An 18,110-nucleotide genomic window follows, 5' to 3' on the forward strand; every position below is an offset into this window, starting at 1 on the left:
TCCGATTCTACTTCCCCTAAATCCAATCCTTCACCCATAATGCTATGAGAAAAAGTTGCATTTTTCACGATGACGGCTTCTACCAGTTTAACTTGAATAGACACAATAGAAGGGCCGATATACACCCCCTCAATTCTAAGTCCTCCAATGGCATAACATTTTTGATTAAGGAAATTATATCCAGAAGAGCTGACTAAATTTCTATTATTACGTTCTCCTTTGATTCCATTTTGTATATCAAGATCTGTTCTCTTTCTATGAAATACAGAAGTAATGAGTATTTCGTCTTTCTCATTTTTATTTATAAACATTTTAGCATAAAACACAGGAGCTGCTTCAGGATGATCAGGTTTATATTTTAAAATACTCAATTCGTTTGAATTAATTTGCTTTTTTCTTCCTCCCTTTTTAAGTTTGGCTGACAATTTATCCACTTCACCTCTAATAAACAAAGTAATCTTTTCCATTGTGCTAATAAACTTTTCTTCTTCTTCTGTCTTTCCCTTTTTAGCATCAAAGCAAACGAAGGACATGGAATAGCCAGTCAATTTTTGTGTTGCCGGATCTTTATTCTCACATACACCATACGAAAATAATGTAGGTGTTCGTAATACAAGAGGACCATCTCCATTTGAATAAGAATATTTTACGGGTACTTTTTGATAGACTACTGGTTTTGTTGCCGTGTAAATTTCTCCAACTGATAATTTGCTCTCATCAAAATTTTCAATTGTAATAAAACTCATTTCTTTTCTATATACAAGATTTTTATTTAACTCAAAATCAAATTTTTTTTTTTCACTGTATTTTTTAGATCTGTGGAAATTCTTCGAATTTTAAAGATCATTTTTTCATAGAAATCACTTCTTTATTATCCTAACCATTTGACAAGGATTTAGTAAAATTCTCATCATATAAATCATTTTATGAGTTATACCATAGTATCTAGACAAGTTAATTATGTATGTCTTCAATTCCATATTTCCCATATCAAAATGAAATTTCAGTTCCAATTCAGACTCATCATCAACCAATTCAGTATGAAGATAATACATCTTTTCAAGGATATCATCCATATTATCTAAATTCACTGCTTCATACATACTACAACGTAATTCATTCAACATCAATTGGTACCTAGACATGAACTTATTCAAGTCAATATGTTTCATGCATTCATACATATCATCTTCAAGCACATTTATTTTTTTTAATCATCTTATTCATTATCTCATTCATTGTCACATTCATTTTTTCTTGCCGTGAATTTATTTAAGTCATTTCAAAAAAATTTTTTTCTTGCCATACAAAACGACGCGTCTATTTTTGCAAACGGATCAATTCTTTATTATTCACCCAAGAGTTGAATGAATCTGGATATCCAAACCATTTGACTAAAGATCTGTTCTTTTGCTTTCGAATGACTTTTTCAATTCTAAATATGTCTTGATTGGTCTTTTGCATTTCTTGTTCATAAAATGTACCTTGTATTTCTTCGCTGTGATGGTGTGATATTTTATACGTAGGCGGGTCTGTGTACTGAATTTTTGATATAGTAAAAACCTCCTCTGTCCATCTCGGTGTATACCCCTTTTCAAAATGTGATTTCTTTTTAGTGATCCTCACTTTATCTCCAATGGAAAACTTAGGTTCTTGTCTTTCTGTTCTCACCTTTCCATTTAGGGTTATCCATACCCTGCTTTTATTCTTTTCATCGCTAGCTTCAACTGGAGTCATTTTAATGGAAGAGTGTTTGGTGTGGTTGTAGTTATCAACCATTTTGTCTATTGGTGTTGTTAGCTGAAAAGTATTTAAACATTTTCTCTTTCATTGTTCTATTCCATCTTTCAACAACGGAACTTTTTTCTTCATTTTCAGTGGAGTATAATTGAACACCTAGAGCTTTTACATGCTTGTTATAAAACTCTTTACCTTTATCCACCCACATTTTGACGCACTTTCTCTCCTCAAATATTTTGCTTAGAGCGCTAGCTACATCAACTCCAGTTTTACTCTTTAACGGAACAATCCATCCATACTTTGAAAACACATCAATAACCATGAGCAAGTATTTAATTCCGTTGTTGAATTTTGAAAACGACTGCATGTCAACCAAATCTACAGCCCATATTTCATCAATGTCATTCACAAACACTTTTCTTCTTCTGAAATGATGTATTACTGGTTTATGAAGCTCGTTTGCAAGTTGATCAGTCCATTTCAGGTTCTCCGGTGGTTTTTTTTTATATTCGATTGCGAATCCGTGGAAAAATCTGTGATTTTTTTAACACCTAATCCGAATTTGGGTTTGGCTTTGATGATGGGCTCGATGATTTTTCGCTCGCTTATTTCTCTCTGAGTAGGATTTTGTATAGAATCCATTTCTTCAAGCATCATTCGATCTGCTAAATTTCTGTTTTGCTTGTCGTTAAAATACTTGTAAGCTAAATCGTGGTGATATGCAGCATTGTCTACTCTATCCACCGGTTTGCTCCAATCTTGATACATGTCTGTGGAAGTGAGTCTTTTATCTAAATTGGTTCCAGGCCCTGCAAAGTTCATCCCTGGAATGTGCATTTCTCCTGGAAACTTTGCCCATGGAAGTTTTATTTTGTTTGAGAGTTTGTTGATCGATTCCACCAAGTCTCCTCCGCTAAGCGCATGCGCAGAAACAAACTTGCATTTAGTCGTTCCGCAGATGACGCAAGTTCCTTTAAGCATATTTCTATTGCTTTTGCTTATAGCATGTTGCAAGTTGACCGTTTCTGTTATTCTTTTACATTTAACGCAATACATTTTTTATATTCAACATAATAAAAAATGGAAGTGATTGATTTGTCATGGAATGTAAATAAAAGCAAAAGGAAAAACAACAAACTTTTGCCTAGAAGTATACGTGGAATCATTATTGGGAAATCAGGCTGTGGAAAAACGACGCTGCTGCTCAATTTACTTTTAAGACCTGGATGGTTAGACTATAATCATTTGCAAGTGTTTGGAAAATCTCTTTTTCAGCCGGAATATAAAATATTAAAAAACTCCTTCGAGAAGAAATTACCGAAAGAGGTTATTCTTGATTTGTTTAACATTCAAAGCAAAATTGAACAATTAAACGTAAGTCCTGAATGTGTTATTGATGAAATTTCAAAAAAATGGAATAACACAGAGGATATGGAATGTCAATTTTTTGAAACAGCAGACGATGTGCCAGAACCAGAAGATCTTGATTCATCCAAAAACAATTTAATGATCTTTGACGATTTGCAATTGACTAAACAAAACAAGTGCGAAAAATACTATATCCGAGGAAGACATTCTAACGTCGACTGCTTTTACCTCGCTCAAAATTATTTTATGCTGCCTAGACAAACCATCCGAGAAAACGCTAATTTCATTTGCCTGTTTCCACAAGACTCGAAAAACATTAACCACATTTACCAAGATCATGTTTCAAGCGATATGAAAATAGAAGAGTTTAAAAAGTTTTGTAAATATTGCTGGTCTCAACCTCACGGATTTGCAGTCATTGATTTATCCTCAAAAAAGGATTGTGGAAAATATCGAAGCGGATTTGACAATTTTTATTTTCCCAACTCTATATAAAAAGATGAGCGGATTTTATCTCCTTGCAAAAGCAAAAAAAGAAACTCCAACCGTAAGAAACAGCGTCATCCAAACTGAGTTTGACAACCCTATCGAATTCGAGCCTAATAAAAAGTATGAAATGGCTCTTGTTGGTTTTGACACTGTTCACAGTTACACCAACATCAATTCGACAAATAATGTTTTCAGATACAGTCCCAACTCCGGTTCAAACAGCTACACCATTTACATCGAAGAAGGAGCGTATGAAATTAGCGAGATTAATGATTATCTTCAGAATGAAATGAAAAAACAAGTTGGAAACTTGTATAGAGCGGGTGGTGTTGTTATCGGTGCAAACCTAACCACTTTAAGATCTACGCTGAAATTTGGAAAACCTGGAACTACAACAAAATATTGGGTGGATTTCAACGTGAATAACAGTTTAGCCACTGTTCTCGGATTTAATAAAGCAGAATATACCTATGTAGAGAAAAAAGAAGATCCAACAGATCCAAATAAAGTCACAAGTTATATTGACTATTACGAGTCTGAAGCACTTTCGAGAATAGACGATGTAACCATCATCAGAATCACAAACGATGTTATTGGATCATCTTATGATAACGGAAAAAGAACATCTGACATTTACTCTTTTCATCCTGACTCTCCTCCAGGCTACAAAATTAGCGAAAAGCCTTTCCACTTGATATACTTACCTATCATGGTGGGCAGAATTTCAAGAATGGAAACAAGAATTGTAGATCAAAACGGTAACTTGATCGACTTTAGAGGTGAAGACATTATCCTTAGATTTCACGTTAGAGAAAGAATAACCTCCGTGCTCCAAGACCTTTTTACGAGCAGCGCAGTTCAGCGATAATTTTTTTCTTTTATTTTAAAAATGAGCTACCAAAAAGTAAAAATAAACATTTCACAAAGTCAATCTGACAAAATAAAAAAAGCGATCCAAGAAAAGAGTGATGTCAATATAAGACGTCAATTTCGCCTTCTAGATCTCATTCAGATCTAGAAGGCGAACATGTTCTCGCTATCACTAATGCGCAATTGAACAAAATTAAAAAAGCGTATGAAGCTGGTAAAGGAGTCACACTCAAACTGAGCAGAAAACAATTATCATACAACTCAACCATTGAAGGCGGATTTATCGGAGCTCTTTTACCGTTATTAGGTATGTTAGGCAGCACTCTTGCAACAAGAGTAGTTCCTGCTCTAGCCACAGGATTGTTAGCAGGTGTAGGATCTTCTGCTGGTTCTGCTATGGTTGATAAAATTGCTGGAAGAGGAATCGTTTACTTGAAAAAGAATGGAAATGGAATGAAAATGACTGCTGCAGGATCAGGAATCTTTTTAAGACCTTGGGTAAAACCTACTATTGGTGAAGGACTCTTTGTTAAAAATGGAAAAGGTTATCAATCTGTTGGAGCCGGATTATTGCTCGGACCAAACTCACCCTTCTCAAGCATTCCTTTTTTAAATTTAATTTTGTAAATTATACAAAGAAAAAAACTTTTTTCTTGTTATAAAAAATGTCAATGAGTATTACAGAACAAGATGAATATGAGGAATTTTGTTACAGTGAACTACAGCAAATAATTAATCCCACTTTTGACCCAGAATTACACAGAATTGCTACACAATTCCACAATGATAATCGCAAAAAATTAAATACCTTACTCATTTTAAAAAATGCATTTGAAGAAGAACAACAAAAAGAACATGATCAAAGAATTAGAGAAACGCGAAGAGAAAATTATAAACACCTTTTTTAATAATGTCAACATATTATTAAAAAAATATCAATCTGACGGAAAATAGACATTATTATGCAAAAAAGTATCAATGCGCCAGAATCCGCTTTTCCTAGTAGTTTAATGAACAACTTGCGACCATGAACGTTTTCAGATCTCATCTTCACGACATCTACACTGAAGAAATTAACAAAGTTGCACTCAGCGCAAAAGATGACAAAAGAATCCTATTGAATGATCACACCACATTGGCTATTGGACACTACAAGGTAAGAAAATAAAAAGGTATGAAAAATTTAGTTTATTTGAAACAAATTCTTCGAATTTTTACGCATCTTAAAAGATACACAAATGATTATTTTTATACTTCTTTACACATCTTGGAAAAAAACATTGAACCCCCCATTACGCTATCCATGCGCCAGAACACTAATTAAAAACACAGTAAGAAGTCCTTAATGTCACCCTATGCAACGATATACATACCCTCCCATACTTAAGGGGTATCAATGCGCCAGAATCGGCCTTTTATAGTAGTTATCTTGATTAAATTGTTTTTTCTATTACTCTACTAATTCACTTTTTGAATATTTTATTTGTTAATAAACAGGAGTTGTTGTTTTTTAAATTGAGAAAGAAATCATGCTGCCTCTTTCTCAATTGCTTGAGAGAGAGTGCCATTAGTATCTGCAGATATCTAACCTATTAGTTTAAGAACTTGTTAATTTAAGAGTTTAAGAAGATATTTTTTTATTGTTACCAGTGATGAACACAGTTTTAAAACTTTTTTAATACTAATTTTATTGATTTCTAATAGTATTATCAATAATAATACAGCCATGTTAGCTTTTAAAAGTATTTTTGATTCAATTATTTGATTCATAAATTATAGTTGTATATGCTAGTTTTTCTAATTCTAAGTTTTATATATTATATGTAAGTCATAATTTTACAAGTTTCTTGTTCAGTCATTTTATGATATGCTGACCTTGTGTAATCTTTTGATATATTAATCTTATGTAATCTTATGATTTGATCTTAAAATATCTTGTTTTTTTATGAAACCTTATGAACTTTAAAAGATGATATGTTTTAGGCAAACTAAAAAAACTTGACTAAAAGTGTTTTAACTAAACTAAAGTGCATTTTATATTTGCAGTTATAGTTTTCATAAATCTATACAAAATAAAGGTTTTAAACCATTGAAAACCAGCATCTCCTGTGTCACAAGGGCAGGTCAAATACCATTGGACATGCCCTTGTGACACAGCTAATGCTTATTTTAAATGGTTTAAATTCTTTATTTTCAATAAATACCAATTGTAAACATTAAATATATTTTATGTTTTAATAAAAATCTTTGTTATAACTTTAAATATTGCATCAATTTTCCAATTATTTCTAGTTCTAAAAAAACTTTTCACACGAAAATTATGTTACTTTATTCTACTTTTATTTTTACTATATTATTTTACTTATTTTTTTTTTTACTTTTGTTTTATTTTTATTATAATTATGCTCTTTTCAATCTGTAAATTGAAAAGTTAAATCATAAGTATAACAAGTAAAAGTTATATCACAAACTTCGACATCAGAAACACAAATATTAAGTATTTACTTTAAATTTTGGGTTGGCCAATAAGTAATTGCTTGTTAGTTTCTTAATTTACTTTATTATCTAATTTACTTCTTAATTAACTTCAATAATTTCATGTTTAAAAAAAAACTGCAAAAAGCTGTTCAACATTATTTTACAAAATGTAATTGATTGCAATCAAACAGAAGGACCAAAACTGCAAAGGTTTTGTGTTTTTCAATGAAAATGTAAGACCACATACAAGTTTGGTCACTCGTCAAAAGTTGTTGAAGTTTGGGTAGAATGCATTACCACCATTCACCATATATACCACATGGATAATCAGACTACCATTTTCTACATTCTTAGCAAAATGATTTTTTTATATTTACACACAATGGCTTAAGGCCTGACAAAATACTCCACTGTTAAACATGGGTTTTAGTCTTAAAGTTAGTTACTGTATATTACTTTATAATTGTTCCATATTTTTAATGAGCACATTTAGATGTTTAGTTCAATATACCTTTAGAATTTCCTTCCATTAGTAAAGAAGGCGGCCCTGGAAAGTTCTGAGGGCAAGATAAGTGTGTCTTGAGCATCAATCTTAAATATTTCATCTGGGTCTGGTTCCATTTCTGAGGCCTCATCTGCACTAGCAATTAAATATAAAATGTCAGAGGTAAAGGTTTTAGTGAAGTACTTCTATAGAAGAAAAAAAAGGTTTTGATTTTCTTTAGTTGGTCCCTAGTTATGTTAAGTTTTAGAGCTCAAGCTTCAGTTTTTGCTCGGTATTTAATATTATTTTATGAGTGTTTGTTCTTGTTTTTTTTTTTGTTTTTTTTTTTTAACCAGTTGAAAAAAGAAGTAAATTTAGTTGTCTCACTTTGTCCAGGGGTCGGTTCAGACAAATTCAGGTGGTCCAACAGCACCACGCACTTTGGATGTGGCAATATTGGATTTACTTATACTGTTTGAAAAATTAAATGAAAGTAGGTCTGGCTTTATGATAAATTATGATGGAAGATTATATGGGGCATAATACATGATTTCAATTCTGGCATAAAAATGTTGCTTAAGATGGTTCTAATGTTTAAGTTGATCATATATTTTAGATAATCAGATGTTTAAGGTGGTTAGTATATTTATGGAAATTAAAGTGTTTTTTAAGAGTATATATTTATTTATGAGCATATATATTTTTGATGAGTTTTTTATGAGTATATATTTTTGTTGCTTTTATGAGTATATATTTTTGTTGTTATAAATTGTTGTTTTTCAGTATTTTTATGAAATGTTAACCTTGGGGTAACCCTTTTTGATATGCTGACCTTTTATATAATATTACATGTTTTAGAAAAACTAAAAAAAAAACTTGATTTAAAATAAACTAAAATGCATTTTATATTTGCATTTATAGTTTTTATAAATGTATATCAATTATTTTTTCATAAGTATGATCAAATTATTCATAAGTTTTTTCTTTTCACAAAAAAAGTAATGCATGATGGTTTTGACATTGAAATCAGTTTTGATAACCGGTTCAAGCAGAGGTATTGGGTTAAAACTGGTGAAAGAATTAACTGGAAGAGCTGAGATAGTGTTTGCATGTTGTCGTTCACCTGAAAATGCTCATGTATTTTTATTTATTACTTTTAATTTTGTATTTTTAGCACAAAAAGTAAAAAATGAATAGATAAGCAAATGAGTTTACTGACCAAGCTATGAATTTTTTATTTAAATCTTGTGTTGATTTAACAAGAGTTCTAAGTTATATAGTTTAATGATTTTACTGTAAAATCTTTGTTTAAATTTTAGGAGTTGAACAATCATGCTTCATTCCATGAAAATGTTAAAGTTATAGCTCTTGGTAAGTAAAAAGGTGAAGCTTAAATAATTTAAATAATTTTTTTTTTTTTAATGAAAACACTTGAATTAACAAACTTTGACAATTCTCTAATAGATGTAACAAATGAGGAATCAATTAAAAAAGCATATGAAGCAGTTTCCATCTTGTTAAAGGGTACTGGCCTAACCTGTTTAATTAACAATGCTGGCATTTTTTCTCGTTCCACATTTGAAACATTCTCTGCAGAAAAGTGCAATGAAATTTTTGTCACCAATACAATTGGACCTGCCCTTGTGATACAGGTAATGTTGATTTTTAATGGTTTAATATCTTTATTTTCAAACATGACCAATTATAAGTGTTAAATATTTACTGATATTTTATGAAAAAATTTTATGTTTTAAGATAAATTTTTCTTATTACTTAAAATATTGCTTCAATTTTCTAAATATATCTAGTTGTAAAAGAATAGTTACCTTTGTACATGAAAATCGTTACTTTATTTTTATTTTTATTATATTATTTTACTTACTTTTTTTATGTTATTTTCATTGCTTTCATTGCTACTTTATTATTATTGTTATACTCATTTCAATCTATAAATTGAAAAGTTAAATCAGAGGTATAACATGTAAAAGCAGGGGTGGCAGAAGGAAATAATAGGTAGGGGGGGGGGGGCTTAAAATATTTTGTAAAATTTATAAAACTAATTTTAATTTTCAGTTAATCTTAAAAGAAAACCACATGTATTCATTTTCAATAAAATATAATATCAACTATAAACATATTTCACTAAAATTTAATGTGATATCAAATTATTTAAAACTCATGCAGACTAAAATCAAAAAAATGTATTACAATATAAAAAGAATTTAACATTTTCCAAAGTAAGAAACTCCGGTGTCTACTTTTTCCATTTATAAAGTCTTTTGCTATAGCTTTTACATCTATTTTTGCGGTATTCAATTTATAAATTTGAAGAAGTAGAAGATGATTCAATCGCTTTTGAGTCAAGGTTGATCGACTGTATGACTACATTATTCTTAGATGAGAGAAAGATAGCTCAGCTGTGCAGTTTGTCATCGCTAAGTAAAAGCTGTGCAGTTTGTCATCGCCAAGTAAATTTTGAGAAGTTTTGATGTTTCAGAAAACATTATTAAGACTCCTTTAGTGTTGTTTAGCATATAAAATATAGTTGTGATTGATGTGACCTGTTTAATGGTCAATTTATATGTAATATTATAAGTTTCCTTAATGGATTTAAACAGAAAGAGTTCAGTTTTTAATTTATCATAAAATATATTATTTTTTTGTAGAAATTTTATATAATATCTAAAGCTTTTATGTCCGTATCACCATTTGTAGTGGACAATAATAACTTTTCTAAAGTGGTTAATGATTTCATTGAACTTTCTGGAAACCTTTGATTTAATTGACTTTCTATAATGTCAAGTACCTCACATTACTGGGCTCAGTAATATTCCATCATGTCCCATTTGTAATTGTTCAGAGTATTATCATCAAAGCGAGAAGGAGTTAAACATTGGTGAGGCAAGTAAGCATGAGGTGAAATGCAACCAAATTTATCATCTCCTTATTAACACAAAATTCAAAAAATGATTTAAAACATGTTTCTGACCGCATATATAGTATATGAACTTTTAACAACATTATTGAGGAAGCAATTGTTTGAGCATCTACTTCAGCAGATTGTATATGTTAAGAGTCTTGCTTTACAGTTGCAAACACATCATAAGCCAGATGAAGCCCGAAATATAATTCAAATGATAATAACTTGTCAAGTAAACCTGCTTTAGCTCTGTTAGCATCATTAGATTCAGAAATTTCTTGAAGCTCTGAGACAATTACTTGAAAATTTGTCAGAATTGAACCCTATGATTTGGTCCTTGTGTTTAAATGAGTTGGACAAGGAGCACTTAAATTAATTTGCTAGTCATCCTTGTCAAATATATCATATTGTAATTTTTTAAACCTTACTAGTCTCTTTGAAGCTAAGTAAATGAAGTTATACAAGAGCTGGCACAACTCCTGTCCCTCGTTCATACATCTAACTTGTTTACAAGCATCTTGAAGAACAAGGTTGAGCTGATGTGCGTAACAATGTATAAAAATCGCTTCATTGACATTGACATCTTTAAATAGTTTAGCAACACCACTTAGATGCCCTGACATTGAAGTGGCACCATCGTAACTTTACCCATGCACCTTTTTTTTTTGTCTAGTCCACATCTTATTAAAACATCACATATTGCATAAAAAAGTGACTTACTGTTATTGGCATCAACTGCATAGAGATCAAGAAAATCTTTGTATATTGTAAAATTTTCAGAAACTGATCAAATACAAATTGACATTTGCTCAATACTGGAAATGTCCAGAGTTTCATCACATATTATAGAAAAAATAAACTCTATTTAATAGCAATAAGTACATTTCTTAGCACATAATTTGCTATTAGTTCTATCATCTCGTTTACAATACCATGAGACATGTACGTTCTGTTTGATAGCCAACTCAATAGAGGTGCATAATCTTCACTCCTCATTAAAAGTAACTGATTAAGATTGCCTTCAATTTCATCATTCCGTTGAATAGCTAAGCCTTGTTAAGTAACACATTTTTAATGTAGATATTACACAAATTTGGCACTCAATGCTCATTTCATAAGGAGGTACAGGAAAAATTATTCACACAATGTGAACCTGCTGCACCTAGTGTGAATAATCCTTATGAAATGATGATAGGTTGTGTTTTTGCAATCTTTCTACAGCCTTTTTCCTATTGTCATAACCGATTGTTAAAAAAATTTTGTTCACTGTATTCTGAAAAGGATACAAGGTTTTTCTTGACAATACTGATGCAAATATAGCAAAATAGTTTCTTTTTGGAATGACATAGATGAATCCAAGGGTAATCTATAATCCATTTTTCATTGAAAAATCTAAATTGTTTGCCATATATTTTTTTGGTTGTTTCTGTATTTTTGGTATTCCACTCACAGCAGGAATAAGCAGGAAAGGATTTTTCACTGTCATTTCTTTCTTGATTAATTTCTTCCATTGATGCAGTTGTATTTGAAAAAGGCTTATCATTTAAAAGAAAGAAATCAGTGTCCATTGTTTTTTATGAGGGGTGTCCATCATGACTTTTCTCAGTTGAATTGAATTACTAGTCGTAAGATTAGGAATTGTAAATTACGTGAAAATGTACTTATGTATATATATTTTTAATTGCTCCCTTGTGGATTGTAAAATGTTGTTCAAAGCAAACACATTAAGTCATTATTTCAAATACAAAATGCTAATTGCTTCCCCATAAGCTTGTAAAACATAGTTCAAAACAAACGTGTCAAGTTGTATTCTTCCAAATACAAAATGTTAATTGCCCTCTAGCGGCATGAAGACTTGATTTAAAACAAGATAAAACATTTCAAAATATTAGTTTTGCAGTTTTAGTTGCTGCCTAGCAGCTTGTAAAATGTGATTGGAAGCAAACACATTCAGTTATTATTTCAGATACAAAATTCTAATTACCCTCTAGCAGCTTGAAGACTTGATTTCAAACAAATTAAAACATTTTAAAATAATAATTTTACAGACTTAAAAAGTGGGGGGGGGGGGCTGCAGAACCAAAAGCTCCCCCACTTTTAAAAGTGAGGGGACTGAAGCCCCTAAGCCCCCATTTTCTGTCACCCCTAAGTAAAAGTATCACAAACTTTAACATCAGAAACACCAATATAAAGTATTTACTCTAAATTTTGGGTCGGTCAATAAATAATGGTTTGTTAGTTTTTTAATTTACTTTATAATCTAATTTACTTCTAAATTAACTTCAATAATTTTAATGTTAAAAAAAACCTGCAAACTATTTATATAACTAAAAAGGTGTTCAACATTGTTTTAGAAAAATAAGTGATTCAATCAAACAGAAGCATCAAAGCTGCAAAGGTTTTATGTTTTTCAATGAAAATGTATAAACCACATACAAGTTTGGTCACTTGTCAAAAATTGTTGAAAATTAAGTAGAATGTATTACAACATCCACCATTTACACCACACAAATCATTAGACTACCATTTTCTACATTACATCTAGTAAAATGATTTTTTTTTATTTAAACGCAATGACTTGAGGCCTGACAAAATATTCAACTGTCAAAATGGGTTTTAGTCTTAAAGTAAGTTACTTTAATTTCCTTTTTAATTACTCCATATTGTTAATGAACACATTTAGATGTTTGGTTCAATGTATCTTTAGAACTTCCTTCCATTAATTAAGAAGGCAGCCCTGGAAAGTTCTGAGGACAAGATGAGTGTGTCTCGAGCATCAATCTTAAATATTTCATCTGGGTTTGGCTCCATTTCTGAGGCCTCATCTACCCTAGCAATTGAATATAAAATGTCAAAGGTAAAAGTTTTAGTGAAAGTATTTCTATAAAAAAAAAGGTTTTGATTTTCTTTGGTTGGTCCTTAGTTATGTTTAAGTTTTAGTGCTCAAACTACAGTTTTTGCTTTGTATTTAATATTACTTTATAAATATATTTGTTTTTTGTTTTTTTTTGTTTTTTTTTTGTTTTTTTTAATCAGTTGAAAAAAGACATAAATTGTAGATGTATTTTTATTCATCATACATACTATTAGCTTTAAATGTTTTAAAAAAAAAACATTTCTTGAATTCTCCATTCTGGATTGGTAAACTTGTTGTCTCCTAGCTTACTTCTCCCTTTTTTGTATTTTTTTCATCTAAACAATACATCCACCCAACTTTTTCCACCTAAACAATACATCCATCCAACTTTCTTGACCTAAGCCATGCTTCTATCTAACTTTTTCCCATCACACCATGCATCAATCCTAATCTTTGTCAAGATAATAGATGTTCTTAACTTTTTCTCAAATTATCACAAGGAAAGCATGTGTTAGTTATCATCGCACTTGTGTTCATTCTCTTGGTTTTTAAAAAGATTTGATTGTTTGCATTTTTTAAGCAATCATCACTTATGATAGGGTATTTCTAGTTTTTCCAGTATTTTTTTAGTTTTTATCAAAAGCTTTCAAAAAACTACAAACTGTATTGTCAGTCAAATGAGCTATAAGAAAACTGAACTACTGCATCTCAGAATGATTACAAATAGATTCGTTCTCATTGAGCTCTAAATATTTTCTAGGACTAATATTTGAATTTTTTTTACAAAAAGTAAAAGCAATTGGAGATGATCACAATCATTTTTAAACATTAATAACTATCTTAGAAGTGGCAAAAGAGTTCTCTTAAGTATGTTTTAAAAAACTAAACTTTCATAATTCATTTTGTTTATTTAAATAAATTGTTGTTTGTTTGTTTTTTTTGTTTACAGGCTGCACTTAACATGTTGTCTAAAACTTTGGCTATCGAATTGAAAGCAGAAAAAATTTTAGTAGTCTCACTTTGTCCAGGATGGGTTCAGACTGATTCGGGTGGTCCAACAGCACCGCGCACTTTGGATGTAGCAATATCGGATTTACTTATACAGTTTGAAAAGTTAAACGAAAGTAGCTCTGGCTTTATGATAAATTATGATGGAAGAGTATATGGGGCATAATCCATGATTTCAATTCAGGCCTAAAGATAAATGTTGCTTAAGATGGTTCTAATGTTAAAGGTGGTCGTATATTTTAGATAATCAGATGTTTAAGGTGTTTGGTACATTTGGTGATTAAAGTGTTTTATCTTTTAACATATTTTTAATGAGTTTTTTATGAGTATATATTTTTACTGTTTAGTAGTTTTATTATAAATTGTTATTGTTCAGTATTTTTATTATATGTATTTTTATGATATAATATATAAAGATAAATGTGACTTAAGATGGTCGGTGATTTTAAGGATGGTTGTAATATTTAAGATGGTTGTAATGTTTATAGTGGTCAGGGTGTTTTTTTTATGAATATGTTGTTTTGTGTTGTTTGTTTTTTACGTTTAGATTTTTTCCCTGAACAGTTAGTTGTTTGTTTGTTCAGTATTTTTATGATATATTGTTTTATCTCATGAAATGTTACCCTTAACCGGTGGTTACTAAAAATCCGGACAAACTTTCGTGGGCAATTACTCCCATAGTTTTTATGGTAGAGATTAAATAAAACTATCATTAAAAAGGGTTTTTAGTTATTTATTTATTTTAATTAAGTTTGTCTTCAACCAGTCTGTTTCTTCAGATTCGGCCAACTCTAACACGAGTTGACCCAAAAAGTGAAAATACAAGGTTAAGGTCAATTTTTTTCAGGCAAAGTTTTATTCTGGTTTGTAGTTGCTTCACATCTTTTGCTTGCCAGTTACTCTCATACACTTTGCCTTTCAAAATAGCCCAAAAGACTTCTATTGGACGACATTCTGGTATGGCTGGCGGATTGTCAACTTTTTTGATAAAATTGATATTATGAGTCTCATAACAGTTAGTCACGGTTTTGGCATAATGCGATGATGCCAGGTCCAGCCAAAATATATAATTACCATCGGCATGATGAGCGTTGATGAACGGCACTGATCTTCTCTTTATACAATTAATTTCATAGATGGCTTTTTTGACTGCAAGGCCGCTGGGGACAAAAAATGGCTTTGAAATACCTTTGTCAGAAAGGGCCAGCCAGACAAGCACCTTGGGTTCGAACTTGCGCTTTTTGCGATATTTAACACTTGGTGGAGTCTTGTCTCTGTTGCTAGAGTAGTAGGTGCTGTTTCCATTAATTGTTGAGTGTGACAGCGTAAAATAAGACTCATCGTCAAGGATGACCAATTTTCCTTTAAAATCACGATAAAGATGATCAATGCCGGTTTTGATTCGTTCATTCTGGTTCTCTTGTAGATGAGGTATACCCTGTTTTTTATAACTTTTGATGTCAGTGTATTTGGCAAGAGTTTTAATGACATGTGAATAACTGCATCCATATTTTCGACCAGCTTGCCTCATCGAAACTCGGTCACTGTGATCAAATATGGTTTTCAGGCGCTTGATACCCTTAGGGGTCATGATTTTGGCCACACGACCACTTCCCTGCACTCTTTTGTACCCAGAATCATTCTCAACACGTTTGATTATATCATAGATAGTGCTTCTTGGAATTTTTTCAGCATTGAAGTGAGCTACTGTGAACTTTTTACCTTGCAATTTGTTATTCAAATAGAACTCGTAAATCCGTTTTCTTACCTCTTCTTGCTTGGCCATCATTATTTTCTTAATTATTATTAATTATCTAAAAACAAGTAAATTAACTTACAGAGAACTAAATAAGATTTAAAATGGATATAAGCATGAAAAAAAAGATTTAGCTTGTGGCATTTAAAATCTAGTTAAAGTTAGTCCGGATTTTTAGTAACCACCCGTTATGTAATCTTTTGATATGCTGACCTTTTTTTTACATGTATTAGACTAACTGAAACACTTGATTTAAAATGCTTTAACTAAAATGCATTTTATATTTGTATTTATAGTTTTTGTAAATATGATCAATTATTCATATGCTTTTCTTTTCACAAACAAAGTGATACAATGGTTTTGACATTGAAATCAGTTTTGATAACCGGTTCAAGCAGAGGTATTGGGTTAAAACTGGTGAAAGAATTAACTGGAAGAGCTGAGATAGTGTTTGCATGTTGTCGTTCACCTGACAATGCTCATGTATTTTTATTTATTACTTTTAATTTTGTATTTTTAGCACAAAAAGTAAAAAATGAATAGATAAGCAAATGAGTTTACTGACCAAGCTATGAATTTTTTAATTGAATCTTGTGTTGATTTAGCAAGAGTTCTAAGTTATATAGTTTAATGATTTTACTGTAAAATCTTTGTTTGAATTTTAGGAGTTGAACAATCATGCTTCATTCCATGAAAATGTTAAAGTTATAGCTCTTGGTAAGTAAAAAGGTGAAGCTTAAATAATTTAAATAATTTTTTTTTTTTTTAATGAAAACACTTGAATTAACAAACTTTGACAATTCTCTAATAGATGTAACAAATGAGGAATCAATTAAAAAAGCATATGAAGCAGTTTCCATCTTATTAAAGGGTACTGGTCTAACCTGTTTAATTAACAACGCTGGTATTGGTTCTCTTTCCACATTTGAAACATTCTCTGCAGAAAAATGTAATGAAATTTTTGTCACCAATACAATTGGACCTGCCCTCATGACACAGGTAATACTGATTTTCAATGGTTTAATATCTTTATTTTCAATAATGACCAATTATAAATCTATAAGTTAGTTACTGTAATTTTCTTTATAATTGTTCCGTACTGTTAATGAACACATTTAGATGTTTTGTTTCAATGTATCATTAGAACTTCCTGCCATTAATAAAGAAGGCAGCCCTGGAAAGTTCTGAGGACAAGATAAGTGTGTCTCGAGCATCAATCTTAAATATTTCATCCGGGTTTGGTTCCATTTCTGAGGCCTCATCTACCCTAGCGATTGAATATAGAATGTCAAAGGTAAAGGTTTTAGTGAAAGTACTTCTATAAAAAAAAAAAAAAAAAAAGGTTTTGATTTTCTTTAGTTGGTCCCTAGTTATATTAATTTATGTTTAAAACAGTTAGAGGTCTGACCATAGATTTTATTCCATTATATTATTTTATAATCTCATCGAGCTTTAATTATTTTTTAGAACTAATATTTGAAATTTGAATTAAAATGAAATTAATAAAAATGAAAATGAAAGCAATAAGAGATAATACTAACCACCTTACCGTAGAATTGTCAAAAGAGTTCTCTTAAGTATGCTTAAAAAACTAAACTTTCATAATTCATTTTGTTTATTTAAATAAATAGTTATTTGTTTTTGCTCACAGGCTGCACTTAACATGTTGTCTAAAACTTTGGCTATTGAATTGAAAGCAGAGAAGATTTTAGTTGTCTCGATTTGTCCAGGGTGGGTTCAGACAGATATGGGTGGTCCAACAGCACCGCGCACTGTGGATGTGGCAATATCGGATTTACTTATACTGTTTGAAAAATTAAATGAAAGTAGCTCTGGCTTTATGATAAGTTATGATGGGAGAGTGTATGGAGCGTAATTTCAATCCTGGCTTAAAAATAAATGTGGCTAAAGATGGTTGGTGATATTTAGGATGGTCGTAATGTTTAAGGTGGTTGACATGTTTATGGTGGTCAGAGTGTTTTTTATGAGTAAAGGTTATTTTAAGTTTTATTTGTTGTTTTACGTATAGATTTTTTCTCTGAACAATTAGTTGTTTGTTTTGGAATACATAATTAAATATTATAACTATGATGTAATTGAATATTACAATTGTAAAAAAGATATCAAAAAAATATTAAAA

At 30.6% G+C, this 18,110-nt stretch overlaps 5 protein-coding genes and 1 pseudogene across 6 annotated transcripts in view; 4 read left to right on the plus strand and 2 right to left on the minus strand.

The window, feature by feature from the left end:
- The window catches only part of LOC145183934 (uncharacterized), a 33,181-nt gene extending 24,929 nt beyond the window's left edge, over positions 1-8,252 (plus strand). Inside the window, exon 7 of the mRNA XM_090093022.1 lies at positions 7,848-8,252. Coding sequence (XP_089949148.1) covers positions 7,848-7,972 — 125 coding nt within the window. The 3' untranslated portion in view covers positions 7,973-8,252. The remainder of the gene's footprint in view (positions 1-7,847) is intronic.
- On the plus strand, positions 2,821-3,603 carry LOC149885568 (uncharacterized). Its single transcript, XM_090094123.1, has one exon. It carries the CDS (start codon positions 2,821-2,823, stop codon positions 3,601-3,603), a length of 783 nt encoding a protein of 260 aa, XP_089950249.1.
- A 142-nt stretch (positions 8,253-8,394) lies between the features above and the next one.
- On the plus strand, positions 8,395-14,775 carry LOC149885569 (uncharacterized). 2 transcript variants are annotated; one of them, XR_016454109.1, is made up of 5 exons: positions 8,395-8,566; positions 8,749-8,800; positions 8,894-9,081; positions 12,704-13,206; positions 14,156-14,775. XR_016454109.1 is itself a non-coding variant. In XM_090093020.1 (5 exons), the coding sequence occupies exons 1-5, from the start codon at positions 8,435-8,437 to the stop codon at positions 14,378-14,380; spliced, it is 747 nt and encodes a 248-aa protein (XP_089949146.1). In that variant the 5' UTR covers positions 8,395-8,434; the 3' UTR covers positions 14,381-14,775. The 2 variants fall into 2 exon arrangements, 1 of the variants encoding a protein (XP_089949146.1); XM_090093020.1 differs by having other exon boundaries at positions 13,057-13,206.
- LOC149885570 (uncharacterized) lies at positions 10,316-11,154 on the minus strand (annotated as a pseudogene).
- Positions 14,776-14,926: 151 nt separating the features above from the next.
- On the plus strand, positions 14,927-18,110 carry LOC145183931 (uncharacterized). The gene is made up of 5 exons (XM_090093021.1): positions 14,927-16,453; positions 16,636-16,687; positions 16,782-16,969; positions 17,115-17,264; positions 17,622-18,110. Exons 1-5 carry the CDS (start codon positions 16,325-16,327, stop codon positions 17,844-17,846), a joined length of 744 nt encoding a protein of 247 aa, XP_089949147.1. The 5' UTR covers positions 14,927-16,324; the 3' UTR covers positions 17,847-18,110.
- Positions 14,990-16,000, minus strand: LOC149885571 (uncharacterized). Its single transcript, XM_090094212.1, has one exon. It carries the CDS (start codon positions 15,998-16,000, stop codon positions 14,990-14,992), a length of 1,011 nt encoding a protein of 336 aa, XP_089950338.1.

Source organism: Hydra viridissima, unplaced genomic scaffold (assembly GCF_058129835.1).
Source record: "Hydra viridissima isolate aposymbiotic clone 2 unplaced genomic scaffold, HvirCarnegie_v1 scaffold_7, whole genome shotgun sequence".
In the NCBI taxonomy this organism is placed as follows: domain Eukaryota; kingdom Metazoa; phylum Cnidaria; class Hydrozoa; order Anthoathecata; family Hydridae; genus Hydra; species Hydra viridissima.

Bases quoted from the DNA above. Each gene is read 5' to 3' on its own strand.
- LOC149885568 (XM_090094123.1), top strand. From the start codon at position 2,821: ATGGAAGTGATTGATTTGTCATGGAATGTAAATAAAAGCAAAAGGAAA.
- LOC149885569 (XM_090093020.1), top strand. From the start codon at position 8,435: ATGATGGTTTTGACATTGAAATCAGTTTTGATAACCGGTTCAAGCAGA. The intron at 8,567-8,748 runs GTATTTTTATTT...TTTAAATTTTAG, and splicing joins GTTCACCTGAAAATGCTCAT to GAGTTGAACAATCATGCTTC. The intron at 8,801-8,893 runs GTAAGTAAAAAG...ATTCTCTAATAG, and splicing joins TGTTAAAGTTATAGCTCTTG to ATGTAACAAATGAGGAATCA.
- LOC149885571 (XM_090094212.1), bottom strand. From the start codon at position 16,000: ATGGCCAAGCAAGAAGAGGTAAGAAAACGGATTTACGAGTTCTATTTG.
- LOC145183931 (XM_090093021.1), top strand. From the start codon at position 16,325: ATGGTTTTGACATTGAAATCAGTTTTGATAACCGGTTCAAGCAGAGGT. The intron at 16,454-16,635 runs GTATTTTTATTT...TTTGAATTTTAG, and splicing joins GTTCACCTGACAATGCTCAT to GAGTTGAACAATCATGCTTC. The intron at 17,265-17,621 runs GTAAAGGTTTTA...TTTTGCTCACAG, and splicing joins TTGAATATAGAATGTCAAAG to GCTGCACTTAACATGTTGTC.